This window comes from Primulina huaijiensis, chromosome 11, assembly GCF_012295235.1.
Source record: "Primulina huaijiensis isolate GDHJ02 chromosome 11, ASM1229523v2, whole genome shotgun sequence".
NCBI classification, from domain to species: Eukaryota; Viridiplantae; Streptophyta; class Magnoliopsida; order Lamiales; family Gesneriaceae; genus Primulina; species Primulina huaijiensis.
Window position 1 is genome coordinate 3,740,903 of NC_133316.1, and position 17,820 is coordinate 3,758,722.

General features: G+C 34.1%; 2 protein-coding genes across 3 annotated transcripts; one reads left to right on the forward strand and one right to left on the reverse strand.

Annotated features, from left to right (window-relative positions):
• Positions 1–1,205: 1,205 nt before the first annotated feature.
• LOC140987850 (3-hydroxy-3-methylglutaryl-coenzyme A reductase-like) lies at positions 1,206–3,902 on the forward strand. 2 transcript variants are annotated; one of them, XM_073456547.1, is made up of 4 exons: positions 1,207–1,378; positions 1,466–2,582; positions 2,670–3,016; positions 3,364–3,902. In XM_073456547.1, exons 2-4 carry the CDS (start codon positions 1,469–1,471, stop codon positions 3,598–3,600), a joined length of 1,698 nt encoding a protein of 565 aa, XP_073312648.1. In that variant the 5' UTR covers positions 1,207–1,378; positions 1,466–1,468; the 3' UTR covers positions 3,601–3,902. The 2 variants fall into 2 exon arrangements, with proteins under 2 accessions (XP_073312647.1, XP_073312648.1); XM_073456546.1 differs by having other exon boundaries at positions 1,206–2,582.
• A 288-nt stretch (positions 3,903–4,190) lies between these two features.
• On the reverse strand, positions 4,191–13,898 carry LOC140987853 (AT-rich interactive domain-containing protein 6-like). Its single transcript, XM_073456551.1, has 12 exons — positions 13,045–13,898; positions 12,927–12,966; positions 9,510–9,562; positions 9,271–9,316; positions 8,102–8,191; positions 7,628–7,753; positions 7,445–7,496; positions 7,280–7,352; positions 6,142–6,208; positions 5,999–6,049; positions 5,355–5,447; positions 4,191–4,636 (listed from the first exon to the last, which is right to left on the reverse strand). Exons 1-12 carry the CDS (start codon positions 13,812–13,814, stop codon positions 4,532–4,534), a joined length of 1,566 nt encoding a protein of 521 aa, XP_073312652.1. The 5' UTR covers positions 13,815–13,898; the 3' UTR covers positions 4,191–4,531.
• Between the last annotated feature and the right edge of the window lie 3,922 nt (positions 13,899–17,820).

A 17,820-nucleotide genomic window follows, 5' to 3' on the forward strand; every position in this document is an offset into this window, starting at 1 on the left:
TTCATGATATTTATAGATCAAATCAACTCGTCTCACAGATAAAACTCCATGTGACCATGTCACAAACAACCTGCTCATGGACCAGCACCTTTGCTAGCTTGCCGTGTTTAATGGACCTCAAACTCAAACAACATACTATCATTATAATAAAAATAATAACAACAACAATAACACAAGTACGAGTAGGGGAGAATGATAAAAGCAATACATTTTTTTTTAATTTATATTTTCGATCAGCCTATGAAAAAAGAAAAGGTTATTGTGGAAGGATAGTGATGTTACTCTGATGTAGTGAGATCCTGACCAGAGATTTCTATACTAACCCTCTGGTTGGCGGTGGGCAGACTTTTTTGGATGTTCATGTTCAAAGTAATTGTTCTATGTTAGTTTCCATTCCACTGAATATGAGTCGGCACACGTCTCCATTAGTTTTCCTTCAACTAATTATCTTTTCGAAAAGAGTAGGTCTCTTTTAAGACGGTCTCATGATTCTTTATATGTGAGACGGGTCAACCCTATCGATATTCACAATGAAAAATAATATTATTAGCATAAAAAGTAATAATTTTTCATGGATGACCCAAATAAGAGATCCGTCTCACAAAATACGACCCGTGAAACCGTCTCACACAAATTTTTGCCTTTCAAAAATGGTATCTTTCAAGACCTCTTCAATTTTTTTCTGTGGAAAATATTATTCCAAAAGAAAAACCCACCATGTTCAAGAAAATAAAAGAGAGATTTATTTTTCAACAATGGTAGCCCGGCATGCAGTTGAAAAACAAAGTAAGGGATCTCCATTAATATCACCAATTTTTATTCTTTAAAAAACTTCAAAGATACCCACTCAAATTATATTGAATTAAACGAAAAATAATAATTATTCGAATTTATATATATATATTTAAAGTAGGTCTCTTGTTATACGATCTCACGAATCTTTATCTGTGAGACGGGTCAACCCTACCGATATTCACAATAAAAAGTAATATTCTTAACATAAAAAAATAATATTTTTCATGGATGATCCAAATAAAAGATATATCTCATAAAATACGATCCGTAAAATTATCTCACATAATTTTTTGTTCCAAAAAAATTACTTTTTGATATAGGCCTGTCACCAATATTATTATTTATATTAATAAAATCAGGTGTGTTTTTTGACTGGTGGATGTGGAGTGATAGGGCCAGAAAGCGGAATTTACTCTCATAGGGTAGGTACAAACACAAATGCAACGCGTACGCCTCACTACCACCATTTCCAGCACTATAAATTCATTCTTCTGCACCACCGCTGCAAATCACCACCTCCTCCGCCTTCGTCCATCTCTCAATCCTTTACCCTTTTCTCCATTTGCTGAGAAAGGGTGAAAAGGTGGAAGCTTGATCCCATTTTTCTTGCATAAAATACATTTACAGTTTGAGGTGGAATTTCGGTTGTGATTTGGTTTTCTTTTTAAAGGAAATGGAGGCTCGTCGGAGGATGATCAAGGGTGGCCTTCAGCAGCCGGAGATTCTTGGAAATGATAAAGATTCGGAGGCGGTGAAGGCCACCGATGCTCTTCCGCTTCCTATGTATCTGACCAACATTGTCTTCTTCGGTCTCTTTTTCTCCGTCGTTTATTATCTGCTTCTGCGGTGGAGAGAGAAGATCAGAAACTCCACGCCGCTCCATGTGGTAACCCTCTCCGAGATCGCGGCCATTGTCACGTTCATAGCCTCCTTCATTTATCTACTCGGGTTCTTCGGCATCGGCTTTGTGCAGTCCCTTCTCATTCCTCGCGCTTCCCACGACGACATTTTGGATGAGGACGATTTTGATCTCAGGGTGCTCAAGGATGATTCTCGTGCTGCTCCTTGTGGGGTGGCCGATCAATGCAAGATTAGTGATCCGCAATTGTCTCCTTGTTCGCCTGTGGAGGACGAGGAGATCATCAAGTCTGTGGTAGAGGGCAAGACCCCATCGTACTCTCTGGAATCAAAGCTGGGCGATTGCCGCCGAGCCGCTGCCATCCGCCGAGAAGCCCTGCAGCGCACCACTGGCAAATCCCTCGCGGGGCTGCCTCTCGAGGGCTTTGATTACGATGCCATACTTGGCCAGTGCTGCGAAATGCCTGTGGGTTACGTGCAGATCCCCGTTGGCATCGCAGGGCCGCTTTTGTTGGACGGAAGGGAGTACTGGGTTCCAATGGCCACAACGGAGGGTTGCCTGGTGGCCAGCACCAATAGGGGATGCAAGGCCATCCATGCCTCTGGTGGTGCCACCGCTGTACTTTTGAGGGATGCAATGACCAGGGCTCCTGTCGTTAGATTCGGCACCGCAAAACGGGCTACTGAGTTGAAGTTCTTCCTCGAGGATTCCCACAATTTCGAGGACTTGTCCCTTGTTTTCAATAGTTCCAGCCGATTTGCTAGGCTTCAGAGCATCAAGTGTGCAATTGCTGGCAAGAATCTGTACATCAGGTTCTCTTGCAGCACAGGGGATGCCATGGGGATGAACATGGTCTCCAAGGGAGTGCAGAACGTCATGGACTTCCTCAGAAACGACTTCCCAGACATGGATGTTATTGGCATCTCTGGTATTTTTCTCTCTTCAAAAGAATCATCTTTCTTTTTCTTTACTCACAACCACAAACTAACTCATCATATTTACCTTAACCGAACAGGAAACTACTGTTCCGACAAGAAACCGGCTGCAGTCAATTGGATCGAAGGCCGGGGCAAGTCAGTTGTTTGTGAAGCTATTATCAAGGAAGAGATAGTGAAGAAGGTTCTCAAGACCGACGTTGCTTCCTTGGTGGAGCTCAATATGCTAAAGAACCTCACTGGTTCTGCCATTGCTGGAGCTCTGGGTGGCTTCAACGCTCATGCCAGCAATATTGTGTCCGCTATTTACATCGCCACTGGCCAAGATCCTGCCCAAAATATCGAGAGTTCTCACTGCATCACCATGATGGAAGCAGTCAATGATGGAAGGGACCTTCATATCTCTGTTACCATGCCTTCTATTGAGGTAAGCTTCACTTCTTTCCATTTCTTGTTGGATGTTGTTGGCTAGGGAATTGTCCAAAACTAGCGATTTTATGAGGGCCTACAGAATGTCAGACGTTCATAATTTCATACATAGGACCCACAGCGGTCCCCTCTATAGAAATCTTGCCCATAAAATATGGATCACATATACTTATCTGCTGATATTCCTCCATCATATTTCTCGGCACCAATATTAAGATATCAAATCTGAATAGAGTCCAAACAACTGGCTTCCATCACAATTTCCCAGTGGCATCATAACCAAATATTATGTTTGATTGAGGACCATTGTTCTTGCATTAATATCTTTGCCATGTTCCTATATAGGTTGGCACAGTCGGAGGTGGGACTCAATTGGGGTCTCAATCAGCCTGCCTGAACCTTCTTGGAGTAAAGGGAGCCAGTAAGGAGGCACCAGGATCAAACTCCAGGTTGCTAGCTACCATTGTGGCTGGTGCAGTTCTTGCGGGCGAGCTGTCTCTCATGTCGGCTATCGCTGCCGGGCAACTCGTCAAGAGCCATATGAAATACAACAGATCAAGTAAAGATGTGTCCCAGATGTAACTTATGGCTCGCACATGAATTCAAACAATAATGATGTTAAACCCTTACCGGGATTATCACTCTCCTTTTCGTTTTTTCGCATTTTGTTATACTTGCAAGAAGCCCAAGGTGGAAATTTTGTATATACACGGGAATACTAGTCAGTCCTAGCAAAACAAAGCTTCATCTGCTTTTCTATTTCTACTGGCTATCAGTGTCATTGTTTCTATCTTTCCACTGTATCCAGTATTTTCAATTTTATACAGAATTCTAAAAGATTGTTTTTTGATAGTTTTCCATTTTAATAAACAGAATTTACTCCATTATTTGTAGTTTTTCCCACGCTTACGAGAATTCTGTAGCATTAGCACGATGTGTAGTTTCTCTCTCGATTATTCTCATGTTACATCGCTCTTTTAATATTTACTTCTGATCATTAATCTAGCATATTTTTACATAAATTCACATACTTACAATAAAAACCATTTTCTCCAGAAAAAAATTGATAATATTTCTCAAAACGGAACCAAGGATTGTAATTTAACTCATATTTCCAAATTGAAGCCGACTAATAAATGCTAGCTATACAAATCAATAAAATGTAGAGCCTATTCTTGTGATAACCACATTAAAATACTCCACTGTTGTCCAAATATTACCAACATCCAGCAATTACATCCACTTTCGCAAGAAGGGAGAACATTTTATACAAGGGGAAAACAACGACGCCTAACAGAAATCTTTCCAGTTTCCTAAAAGCCTCAAAGGCCCAAACTTTTAAGTGATTCTACCCAAAGAAAATAAAAGTAAACAACGGGATTCAACGATATATGTAGAAACCTAACGGCAGTCAGTCATCAGTCAGTCACCACTCGGACAATAACATATCCCTAGCAAATTTTTAAATTTGAAATAAAACTATCTATCCTTCTAACGACAACTATATCGTTTCCTAAACATCTGATTGCTCGAACGGTACTCGCACGAATAGCTGCCCATGCAAGGTCACCACAGCAGATGTCAGATGAGGATCGATTCTAGACGGCAAGGTGACTACCTGAGAACACAAAGAGGAGAGGAAACCTCATTCAAATACAAATTGAACAAGTTATGAACAATGTAAACAAATTAAACCCACTCTTATATTTTCAATGAAAAAACAAGACAATGATAAATTGGAAGAACATACAAATGTCTTAGATCTGACTAGTTGCTAGAGGTGAGTAAAATATCAATCTACCCGAGCTAACTGATGGAATATAATTAGTTCAGTAATTTGATACTGTTCAATAATTGATCCGTTGCATAATACAATTAATTCAGTAGTGTCCATGCTTTTCTAAGAAAAAATTAGCTAAGTCAAAAGGTAGTATTTTCAAATTTTATGTTCTATTCAATTAGTTCGATTATTTTGAACATTTCATTTCAGTCAGTTCAGGTTTTATGATAGTTAAATTAAATTTGATTGGCTAAATTTCAGCGAAAGGTTTATTCAATATCTAAAACGTATTGACTGAGGAGTACATTCAATACCGCTGGCCCAAGCTTAAAATCATGTACAGGACAAGCAGATACCAAACCATGTTATGCCGGTCGTCCATAACCAAAATGTATGACAATCACTTAGATCAATGAGCATAGAGATCAAAATAAATAAATCCCACGCTTGCTTTTTTGAAAAAAATGGATACAAGACAAATATTCCACGTTCCTCGGTCCTCACATTCACACCAAAATAGATCTAGTAATATAAACCTTGAATGACATATCATAACCTTTTTAAATGGAGTGACACCCCATGGATTATCCTGCTCTTCTGGTTGCCCAGATATAACCAAACGGCCTGCAGGATCCGACTGTACGCGCACCTGCCATAGAAGAACGAGGCCATAATAACAAGTTGTTAGATCATATAAAGACATTCGAGGTTTGGTTTTAAACCAAAAAAACGGTAAATCCAAATCGAAAAAGCCAAAAACCGAACTGAATCCAACCGAAAACCGAATTTTTTAATTCGGATATAAATGTTAAAACTGAAGTTTCTATGATTCAATTTCAGATTATATGTCAAAACCGAAATGCAAAAAAAAAAAACCAAAATTTAAGTGAATTAAGAATATTATTTTAGTTCTTTGTTATTTTATATAATTCATTTAAAGTTATATTTAAAGAATATTTACTAAAAAGATAATATATTATATTTAAAATATGTTTAAATTATAAATTTAAATAATTTTTGAAACCGAATAAACCGAACCGAAAGAAAATGATTCGAATATCGGATTATATATATATCTAAAATGAAAACTGAAAAAACCGAAATAATTTGCATAAAACTGAACCGACCGACCGATGACACCCCTTACAATGACCGGTGATACCCAAAAAATTAAGAAATGTGCATAAGCATGTTACTTGCCTCCTCACGCAAAAACCCGGGAACTAAAGCATAGACTTCAAAACAATCTTTCTGCAGAAAATAGTAACTTTAACGTGTAAAATCTCTATGAAATAGCAAACATACACCAATTAAATATTCAAGGAATGGTAAGAAAAACGCACAGTTCTTTGCACGTTGACCTTCACCCAATCAGCCGGGACACCAACATCCACAACCATCATCTCCTGTCTGTCCATAACACTGAATTTCATAAGTGGACAGAAAAGAAGGCATGCAGAACAAGTACATTCAAAACCAGCAACTCAGTCGGACAGGGCATGTGTGACGTGTCCAAATGATGAGGTAACCATATTTCTTTTAGTTGTCATTTCAATGTTAGTAAAGACCTACTTTGAGAGAGAGAGAGGATAAGACATAATGAAGAATCCAGAAACCGATTGTCCATGAGTGATTATGAATTATGATACATCTATCAACCTTATAGTTAGTTTCTAGAAGATAGAAGATTGGAGTAGAAACGCCAGTAATTTTTGTCAATACCATCTTCAATTTCTCATCACATTTCCAGACGTCACCTGTCAATGCCCCCCAAAACAAGCTTCTTACCAAGTAGGGGAATAAATGAGGGGAAGGGAAACAAGGATTGATTTAAATTGGGAGTTCACAATATCTTATATTTTTGGGGAGACTGATCTTTGTTCATTGGAATGGCTGAAACTGTCACAATCATTGGTTATTACAAATGGAAACAATACGCGACAAGGTTGGGGAGGGGATATGACTGCTTTAGCAGTTGCAAAGGATATGAGTGGGTGGTGAAATCTAGGGGAAGAGGCTTTTGTTTATTGGTATGTGGTACAAATGATGAAAGGTAGCATCAATTCTAGGGGCAAACTTTGAAGTAGTTGACAGTGGAGGGAGATAGGGTCTAGTAGCTGGGTGGTAGAGGTAAATAGAGGGGTGACAGAGGTGGAGACATTAAATGAGTGAAGTAAATAGAAGATTTTAACTTCTTTATACTAAAGTTTGGTGGTACTTTATCAAAAAATTCCTAACCACAGCCCCTCAGGATAAGAACATGAGTATTCTTCCAAAAAGAAAAAGAAAACAGTGATGAACAATCCCCACTGACAAAAGTAGAGCTGAATGCAGAATGAAAAGGAGTTTATAAAAGTTCTACATCATCCTTAAGCAAAATAGAAATCTTTAACATTGCCAAGGCATTTGTCACCAGAAAGAAATAAGATGTCAAAGGTTATGTCCAGAACCTCATAAGGCTTCAAATTACAAGATCTTAACTGTTGTTTTGATGCTAAACGTGCAACTTTGACAGCTTGCTCAACAGGAGATGATCCCTTACGCTTCAGAAAACCTAAAGCAATAACAAACACCAATGACGTAAAATCCAAAATATGGAAAATAGAGTCATAGAAGGACCAATCCAATTACAATAGCAAGACTTACCAATATTTCTCAAGTGTTTTTCACGCTTCAACGATGTAATTGGATTCTTATCCTGTCAAAACAATATTCAAGAAACAAAAGATGGAAATCTCAATTATGGTTAATTAATACGATCTTAATTGTTTAAGAGACCAAGCACAGATGGAGAGGACGTGCAAAAATGAAATCAATTGTGAGTTATACCTTAATGATCGGATCTCCAACCTCACCATTGCCGAGAAGGCGCTGGGAATGCCATCCCTGCATGGCACGAGCAGCAGCATCCCTTCTTGCCCTACCACCTGATCCTGGAGCATGATTAGGATCCGCCTGCAAGTATTGGAAATTGGATAACCAAATTTTATAACATATACAGTTTCTTGTCATCAGAAACTGTTCAACATTCAAAATATCGCAATCCAGGAATATTACAAAACTAGTTAAATATTGCTTTGAAAAGAGATGTTATAGCCTGGAATTCAACTTGCATCACAAGTACAACATATGAAAAGTAGTCTGAACTGCTATCACAATTAGCAGAAGTCAAAAAAAATAATGAATCACCAGATTCCCAGAAACAGGATCCGATAAAGTAGCTCACAAGTACAACATATGAATAGGAGTCTGAGCTACTACCACACTTAGCATAAATCAAAAAGGAAAGAGATAAGAAATCACCTGATTCCCAGAAACAGGATCTGGTAAAGTGGCATCAGTGAACGGTAGCACACCGTTACGCATTTTGTATTTTTCATACTCCAACAGCGCCTGCAAGACAAATCATCTGCTCTAGAATGCACAAGGAAAAAACAAGATTTTCTATAACCACGTATAACCCACAATAGACATCGGACTGTCGTGTACGAATGTCCATAATGCAGGCAGACCAATAAGTAAAAGCTAACTGTACCAGCAAACAATCAAAGATTAAAGAAAAAACGGAAAAAATGGTATGCATTGAAATGTAAAAAGAAAACAGTAAGGAGACTTTTTCATGGCATATCAAACATTGCCAACTTCATGCTTAGCAAGTTGTTAAAATAACAAGTCAGGAATTCGATCCCAAATGTGACAGCAGAACAGCCGTAAAATACTCCAAGTCGATTTCCTTATCATTGTAAGAAGAGAAAAATAACTCTAATGAACAATTTTTTTCCCAGAAGCAGCATGAGGAGGAACATGACATGGCATTCCTGATCCAGGAGAAAAGGTCGAACAAAAAAAGACAGTAATGCCCTACTACCTAGACCATTACCATATCCAATTATTACCTTGTCTTATAGCTCAAGCTGCGGGAAATGTTAACAAATAATACTCAACATCCCTAGTAACCACCCAACTAGTGTTTAACAGTCTTTAAACACTTCCTACCAGGTCAAGCTCATTTTCCCAAATAGAGTGATGACAAGACTTATCATACAGGTCACTTGTTCATAGTCACTCATATATATAGGTAAGAGAGAATTTTCTTACAAGTAAAAATTATAAAATGGTGCATTGACTTCATGGAATTCAATCAGTTATTTGGAATAGGAAAAAAAAAGACAAAAATGAAGGTTCAAATCTTCTGTCCACATCCAGCCATAGCAATTTGGAAAAACTCAAACAGCGACAAACATGAATATATGTATGATGCTCCTTTCGTCACAAACAAAAGAACAAAATTACACTTCATTACACCATTCCAAGGTATATTGCTTGCAACATTATACAGACACATAGACACACATGTAAAGCCAAAAAACAAGATACCTAGACAAAAAAACAAGAGATTAGCTTCTAAGCCACCAATACATGAAAGAACTGCTTTACAATGATAAATCGTGAAAGAAACTTGTGATTATAACCTTCTCATAGAAACCTCGAAACGTCCAAGAAACAGTGGTGCAGGTCCTGTTTAAAGTAGCAAACAATATTTAGACATATAGATGTCCACTTCAAAGAAAGTAAGAAACTGCAGAACCGTGTAGTCGTGTAGATTATGACACAGTCCATGAGAGTGTGCATTAATAAGCATATAAGTGGTCCTAAGTACAATAAACATATCGGATTTACTCATAGAATATAAATAAAGGTTTATACTCACTTGGGAGGCCTAAAGGATTCTCCTACTTGACGCCACAACTTCAATGAAGTAACCTACAAATTGAGAATCAAGATGAAGGTTATAAAGGTTTGCTTCATACTAATCAATTAAATCTTTAAACCAAAATACAATTTTAAAAGGTAAAAAGATCAACGTGGCATTAAAAAAGGTAGTATAGATCAACAGATATAAATTAAAGATAAATTAAAAATCCCTTAATCAAAGCCTCTAATTCTTCATATGATTGTTTTTCATACACAATCAAGTATAACAATAAATGTACTTATCAACCTACAGTAATTAGCATCCCATACAAATTGGGGCAAATGAAAAAGAACACATCAATCGCAGTCGTGAAATCAAGCACACATCATCAGCTTGACTTTATTTCAAAACAGATATAGCTTTCTTAAGTCTGTACAACACCTTGTTACCTTAAGTAATATATCCCCAGTCTGCTTCTTGTATATCCATATACACTTCTAACAAGTCAACAAATGAGAAGACATTCTTTGCATCTAGTTGAAACACGGTCCATTCCTTATTCATGACAATGGCCGGAATGACTCGAACTGTATTTGGTCAATCAACAGGAGAGAATCTCAAAATAATCTACATCATTCATGTTTATAGCATTGAGCAACTAAGTTGCCTTGATACCTAACAGTTATATGATTGGGCTTATGTTTGACAATAAAGATCTATGACTGACCGACGATGTGAATGTGTTGAGGGACGTAGGTGGTGGTCGGGATCTATGCTTAAACTTTAAAGGCTTGGTGTTGGTCAAGATCGCAGGAGGCATAATACATTCATTCCTTTGTCAATGGACTTGCAATGGCATGTGCATTGAGATGAAGACTATAAACATCCTTGGAAGAAGGGATCTAATAAGTTAAGGAAGTGGAATGGAGAGGTTGATTCGTCAATATCAGAGAAATGTAAATAGGGAGAATCCTCAAGTTTGGTTTTGGTTTGGTCATCCTGGTAGAATATTAGCTAATATTCAACAATATAAGTTAATTGTTGAAGAAGTCAACATTATTCTTTAATATAGTACATATAAACATCATTCTTTAATATAGTACATATAAGTTCCTCTTATTCCATATTCCAAATTCCAATGAGAAATAACTAATAAGAGGTCTAAATGTCCTTGGCATAAGTTTAAACTAGATAGGGAGTCGGGACACAAGAGTGGCAGTAGTTAAAAATACACAGCGAGAACGAACAAAGTGCTCTCACATTTTCAATATATGTGTTAAACTCGTGACTTAGCTTGGTTTATCAGCTTTATCAAGATCCAAATGAACTAGTAAAAAGGTTTGCCTTTAAAAAATGTATGTTTCCATTTGTCTAGTGACTTTAACCATATAATTTCTAGGGAGACACAAGGTCATATACCGACCTTGTATCCTTGACTGTAGGGTACATCAAAGCATTAAAATATGCATTAACTGATTAACCCACTACTAATGTAACGCTCCAAAAATTTAAAAGTCCACCTAGACCGCATGAATCTATTTCAATTGTAAGATATGATTTATCTAGTTAAATTAAAATTTAAAAGTAAAGAATTTTAAAGATATTTTATTTATCCATGACTTTTCAGGTTTGATGGTTTTGAGATGGCTTCCAAAGGAAGATGCTTGAACACGGTAAATTTTATTTAGGATTTTTGAGGTGAAAGTTATAAAAATTAAAATAATCGATATTATGCAAGGAGGGTCAAATTGTTACATTTTTGTCCAAGTTAAAGTGCACCATGTAATCTATTTCAAATGTAAAATATGATTTATCTAGTTAAATTATAATTTACAAGTAAAAAAATTTTAAAGATATTTTTGTATAGCCATGACTTTGAGATAAAGCTATGAAATCAATTTTTGATATGTCAATAGAGATCTTATAAGATTTAAACTCATAATGAATATGAGACAGTAATTGCGTTGAAAGGTGAATTAAAGTTTTAACTCACTATTGAGTTGAGATTTTAAGAATATAGTTAAGGTATATCGAGAATTAGCTTAAGCTCCAAGATTTCATGTAGGTGTTCAGTTCTACATTGAGATTTTACAAACAATTATGAAATTATGATTTCTTCTGGTGAATAAAATTACAAGGAAACAATGATAATTTAGCACAAGAGAAAGTTCAACCATGTGAACAAGTTCGGGTAAATTAGCTTTTGGTGGCTAGGTAACAACATGATGAACTTAACAAGAGGTTGATGAGTTTTAGTTGTAATTTAATACTATACTAAGATCGAAGATAATTAGAAGGAAAATAGTAATAGTAGATAAAAAAAAGTACATATTGAAATTTCAAGTATATTTAGTTGACTCAATTATGTACATTTTAAAAGCACACATTTTTGTGGTCTATAATTTTAGACACAACAAAGTTTATGATAAAATCATGATATGAAGTTTGTGACTTGAACTATAATATTTAGGCGTGAATCATTTAATTTTTTTGAGCTTTGGATTTAAGAAATTGTTTATGCTAGTGCAAAGAAAAATATTTATAGTTAATGTAACAATGAGGTATCAGATAGGCATAATTTGTTACAATGATATAACGACTTATAATCGTGGATACTATAGGATATAACAATATAAGTGTTAGTAAAATATTTTTGTGGCGAATTAAAATTTAGATCATGACGACTAAAGAAAAATTGGACATGCACGAGGACTTACTCGGTTATGTAGCTGTCATAGGAGATTCTCTTCCGCCCCAATTATGTTCTGTGGATATAGTTTTAAATATACGTATATATACATGAATATGTGCACACACATATATAGTTCATGCACGAGGACCTAAAAAAATGGACAGAAGCTTTTTAGGAGAGTACATACATTCCACATTTTAGAAAATAATTGAGAATATGGGGTTTTGCTTTTAAAATCAAATCTAAAGTTTTTTGATGTTTTGGTATCGATGATTGATGGGTGTGTGAGTTGTGGAATATTTTTAATATATAAACATACACACACACACACATATATATATGTATATATAATTATATATTTACATGTGTTTGGTTGGCAAGTTTGCTGAAATTTCATTTTTTAGAATATTTTTAGGACGTTCGACTATAGCTCATCTCATAGCCAACACTACCTAGACTGAAGGGGTGTTAAGGCTTTCCCACAAAGTACTAGCATTCTTAAGCATTATATCAAGGAAACAAAATCTACTGGACAAGTGACAAGAAAAAAATAAGAGGATGTCATAAGCTATTAACGTAGGGGCAAGCTTGTGTTAAAACCTTTTGTTGTTATGTTCCTATACACCAATAAATGAACAGAGGATATATCAAGGAACATTCTGAGGAAATAACTTCATTTTAGTTGATTCCTTGTGAAAGATGATGGAACAAACAATAAGAACAAGCAATCCCAGGCACACCTGTTCATAGCCACCGAGTCTGATCACGGCTCTCCACAACCTGTTCCAAATAGAATGTAATAAGAAACTGGATATTTGAAAATCTTCACGTGATGCAAAACGACTACAGTAGACTTACTTGAGGCAATTCAATGGCTCTTGGTAGAATTTTGGAGGCTTAAACTCCAAGCACCTTTCTCTATGGAAAGTTTCGAGCTCCTTCATAAACGCAGACTGTTCCTCTTCTGTTCCCGATTCATTCCCTGTTACATCATCCGCATCCAATAGGAAATGTTTAGAAGGGGTTCCAAGTACAGTTTCGCGTGTTCCATTAAGTTGGGGTTCATGCAACTCTGTCTCCATTTTCCGCTGCACCTTTGTATCTGAAAATACACCATTTAGTTCCTCATTTCCGTTCTTGGTCGCAACCTCCTCCTCTTTCACCCCGTATACCGTTCCCTCCTCTTCCTGGACATTTCTCTTTTGAGTCAAATCATCGGTCAATTCCTCCTCCCTGGATCCGTTCTCTGCAGATGACAAGATACCCGGAACCAGATCAGTTGATTCTTCTTCCAGCTTTACGCGTTCTGCTTCTACGTCCGGTAATGCCCTGTCCAACGCAACAGAGTCGCCGCATATGTCTTTAGAATTATCATCTACAGTGGAAGGAACTTTTCCCTCAGCCCCGTCTTCCAGCAATCGAGAATTCCCATTCACATGTTCGGCGGCCCGGGGAGCATCTTTCACATTACTTTCTCCATTTTCATCCTCTACTTCGTTCTGAAATTCCGTATCCTTGGACTCTTGAAACTCTTCGTTTCCAATTATTGATGTCTCAAGATTATCCGGAACAGCAGCGCCTGCCCCACCTCCATGTGCATCCCTAACAGCTTCTTCGTTATCCTCCATCCCTCGTCTGCCGTTTATATCAAGCCCTCCCAGTTAAAAAAAAATAAAGAAAACCTAATTGTCCCTGAACCCTAGTTTTTTCTAGCAAGATGGTGTATTTTTTTTTTTTTTTTTTAAGAGATTTGTTGAATTTTTTTATATAAATAATATATTTATGAACACTAATATATTTCTATTGACTTTTGTAAAATCTCATATATTTTTATTGACTTTTGTATTATTTTGTAGAATGTTTATTGATATTTGTAAATTTTTTCGAAGTTTATGGATTTTATAACTATGATTGTCAAATTTTTTAAAAAATTGAACTAATAGTTGAACATAAATAAAAATATATAACTTTAATTTCAATATTAATAAATAATTAAATTTAAAATAATGATAACTTTATTTTCAATATTAATAAATAATTAAATTTAAAATAATTTCATTTATTTTAAATATAATTTTATATAAAAATATATATATCAATTTTGTTTTTGACAATATCTGACGAAAAAAATAAAAAAAATAATTATTTGTATTTGAAATAGAGAATAAATATGTTAAAGTATTTGTAATCAGTGTAATTTTATAAAATTTTAATATATTTAATTTATTATTATTATATTTATCATTATATATATGTTTATAAATTTTATCATAATTCAGTAAACAGATCATTCATGTTAAATACCATGACGGGAAAGACTACAAGTTTTGCAGAATATTTAATTGAAAAAAAAAAAAAGAAACATTTTATGGAATAGCAGGCTGCCGGGAGTAAAGAAACTCGTCGAAAATTCTGCAATATGACTCATGTGGGAAGATGGTCATAACAGATCTGCCCAAAATGCCCAAACTAGAAGGAGCCAGAATTTGGCAAGGGCTTCAAACCTCGATCAGACAGGAAGCATCTTGCAGAAATAAGACCAAGTGGTGAAAGACCACATCCACGCTTTCCTCGGGGACATAAAAAATTTAAGATTCCTCGACAAAAATAAGTGAACACGTGAACCTAATCACCTTTTCTGGGGAATAATAAAAGTAAAAGATTCCTCGACAAAAGATAGTGGGCATACGAATAACCCACTAAATGAACAGGAAAATTGGGACTCGATTTTTCCTATAAAGACGGAAAAAAGAGAACCAGTAAAAATACACAAGGGAAAAGTCGGAACCTAAAGAAAATGTATTTTACATATCTGAAGGGTTCTAAAAGACGCATCAAGGAAATAAGAAAGAAGTTGGAAAATCTTAAAGATCTATATCAACTTATAAAAGGAGCAGGAAAAGAAATTTCAGCTAATATAATTCAGACGCATATATACTATTTATGCCAAAAGATAAAAGCTGAAGAACAAGTTATTTCTAGATTAATGATCTAGAAGAAAACAAATCATGAAAAGTGGAGGGACCATCCAACCACTCCACTAGATAGGGCCAACTACAGCCGTAAGGCATCAAGTTATAGCAAGAGTTTGGAGTAAGGGCTTCTATAAATTAGAAGGCAGGGCTTCTATAAATTAGAAGGCAGAAGGAAGATGATAAAATCATTCAACCTTTTCATTTTCTTACAAACATTGTAATATTTTATCTTTCAAGTTTATGTGTGTTTCTATTTTGGCTACTATAAGCAGCTAAACAAGTTTCTCATCCTCTACAGGAGGTTACTATGTAATAATATTTCGTATGTTTGAATAAAATAACCAAGACTTTTGCCCCTCTCATGTATTATTTTCAAATTGAGCTTTTTACTATACACGCTGAGGTAGAAAGCGAAACAGGGGTTGTGTTAAGTGCTGCTTAAGGAATCTGCGTCATAAACCATCGGTTGCGATTGTGTGGTTGGACTGTGAGGAGCAGCCTGTAAAATTCGGTGAATATAACCCGGCGGCATTCTGGTCGAAAAGATAAACTGTTCAATTTATTATACGGAAGCATGATGTGCCTTTTATAAAAAAAATCGATCATTTATGAATGGTATATAGGCTGGAAACCTTGCGTAGCTGTATGTCTTGGGGTTATATGTCATTAAGAATAGACTCGATATGTATAACAATGTCACACACCAAAATAATAGAATTAAGGATGTTTTTGAAAATTTTAGAAAAATGAAGAGTTTAAACAAAGAAATAAGGAAATGGAGAGTGTGGAGAAAGTTGGGTTTTTTTTTTAAAATAATATAAATTTAAAAATAGTTTATTAAAATATTGCAATACAGAAAGTTTGATGGAAATAGTACAATCCGTGGAACACTGCTCCGGATTCTAGATTTTTTTATATAAAAAAATTAAAATAATAAAAAATGTCTCGGAACCCGTGACCTTAAAAAAAGTTGTCGTGGATTCTTAGAATCCGTGATCTTTTCTCTCCTTTGTAAATTGCACGCCTTTTAGAATGAATTCGGAGAAATGTGCCAAGTATCAAAAATCGATTCGTGGGAATTGGGTGTAATACCAGACTTCAGAATTTTATTTTGGAGAATTGTGCTGAGTATCAGAATCCAAGAGAATTGCGTCGAGTTCAGCCGATACTTTGTTATTTCTTTCTATATTGTTTTTTTTAATAATATTTTTGATAATGTTTGTCATTTATTGCAGATATTAACATCGTTCGTTGATTCAATTACAAGTTACGCCCAACCAAATTTGAAAAGGTAATTTAAGTAATTTGTTATATTTTAATTGTATTATTTATATTATATTAATATAATTATAATTTTGTTCGGTTGCATTATAATAATAAATATAATTTTGATATATTTTATATTTTTTATTTAATCATATTTTAAAATTAATAATAAGAGTACTAATAAGAAAATAATAATAAATATAAATTGTTGATATTTGAAAAGAATTTTCAAAGTTCGTATTTTAAATATAATTATATAGTATTTAAATATGAGAGTGAGTTAATATACTGATAGAATTATAATGTATTTTATTACATTTGTTAACAAAATTTATAAGTGTTTTATTATAAAATAGTGTATAGTTGTGCTATAACTTTGATCTCATTAATATAATATTTAATATTTTAATTATGCTTATGTTAATGCAAAGTAATATAAGAATTTATAATTCTAATTAACATATTTTTATTTGATGATATAATTTTAATTATTTTACTTAAAACTTTTATTTAAGTAATTAAAAAAAAATTTGAGGTCAAATTTTATCACGTACTTATGTAGAAAACAATTTTTAAAAATATAACTTTATATTGTGAAATTGAATTTTTTTATCTGTTTATTATGTTTTATTTTCTTTTAGAATTTATTGATACTCTTAATTGTTAAAATTGTTAATATTAAAAAGTAATATCTGCAAAAATTATAATTACACAATTTTAAAATTTTAATTTTTTGATATAAGTTTTAGCATTTTTTTTATTATTATAAAAACAAACATGGGTATTATTAAAATTATTTTCTAATTAAATTGATCTGACAATATATATTTTAATAGTAATTTTCTAAGTGATTTTTGAAACATAATTCAATATAAAATATATATTTTAATATATGTGTAATAAACTCATAATTAAATTTTGTTATGATTGTATACATTATATCTTAGTTTTCGCTCCATACTGGATACTGTGAGGGTCTTATTCTACGTAGGTGGCTATGTCTTTATTTCAAAAATAATAAACAATTCATAACACGTAAATAAGCAAATTACTTTAAATGATTAAGTTGTCTTTACTTAAGAATATTAGTAAATAGTATTTTGATAGTGGGATCATATTATATTATAATAATATTAAATGTATTATTAACGAATAATAAATAAATACTAAAAAAAGCATTTAGTTTTGGTATTATTATTACAATAAGCAAATACTAATAAGATTAATTGATTCAATAACATTTTTAAATAATATATGAAACTAATTAATATTAACTATAAAAAATACTAATTTTAACTAATATTAATTAAAGAATATTAGTCTGAATTATTATTGTACCGTATCATAATATAATTAACTAAAGAATTAATTAAAATTTAAAGAAATTTAATAT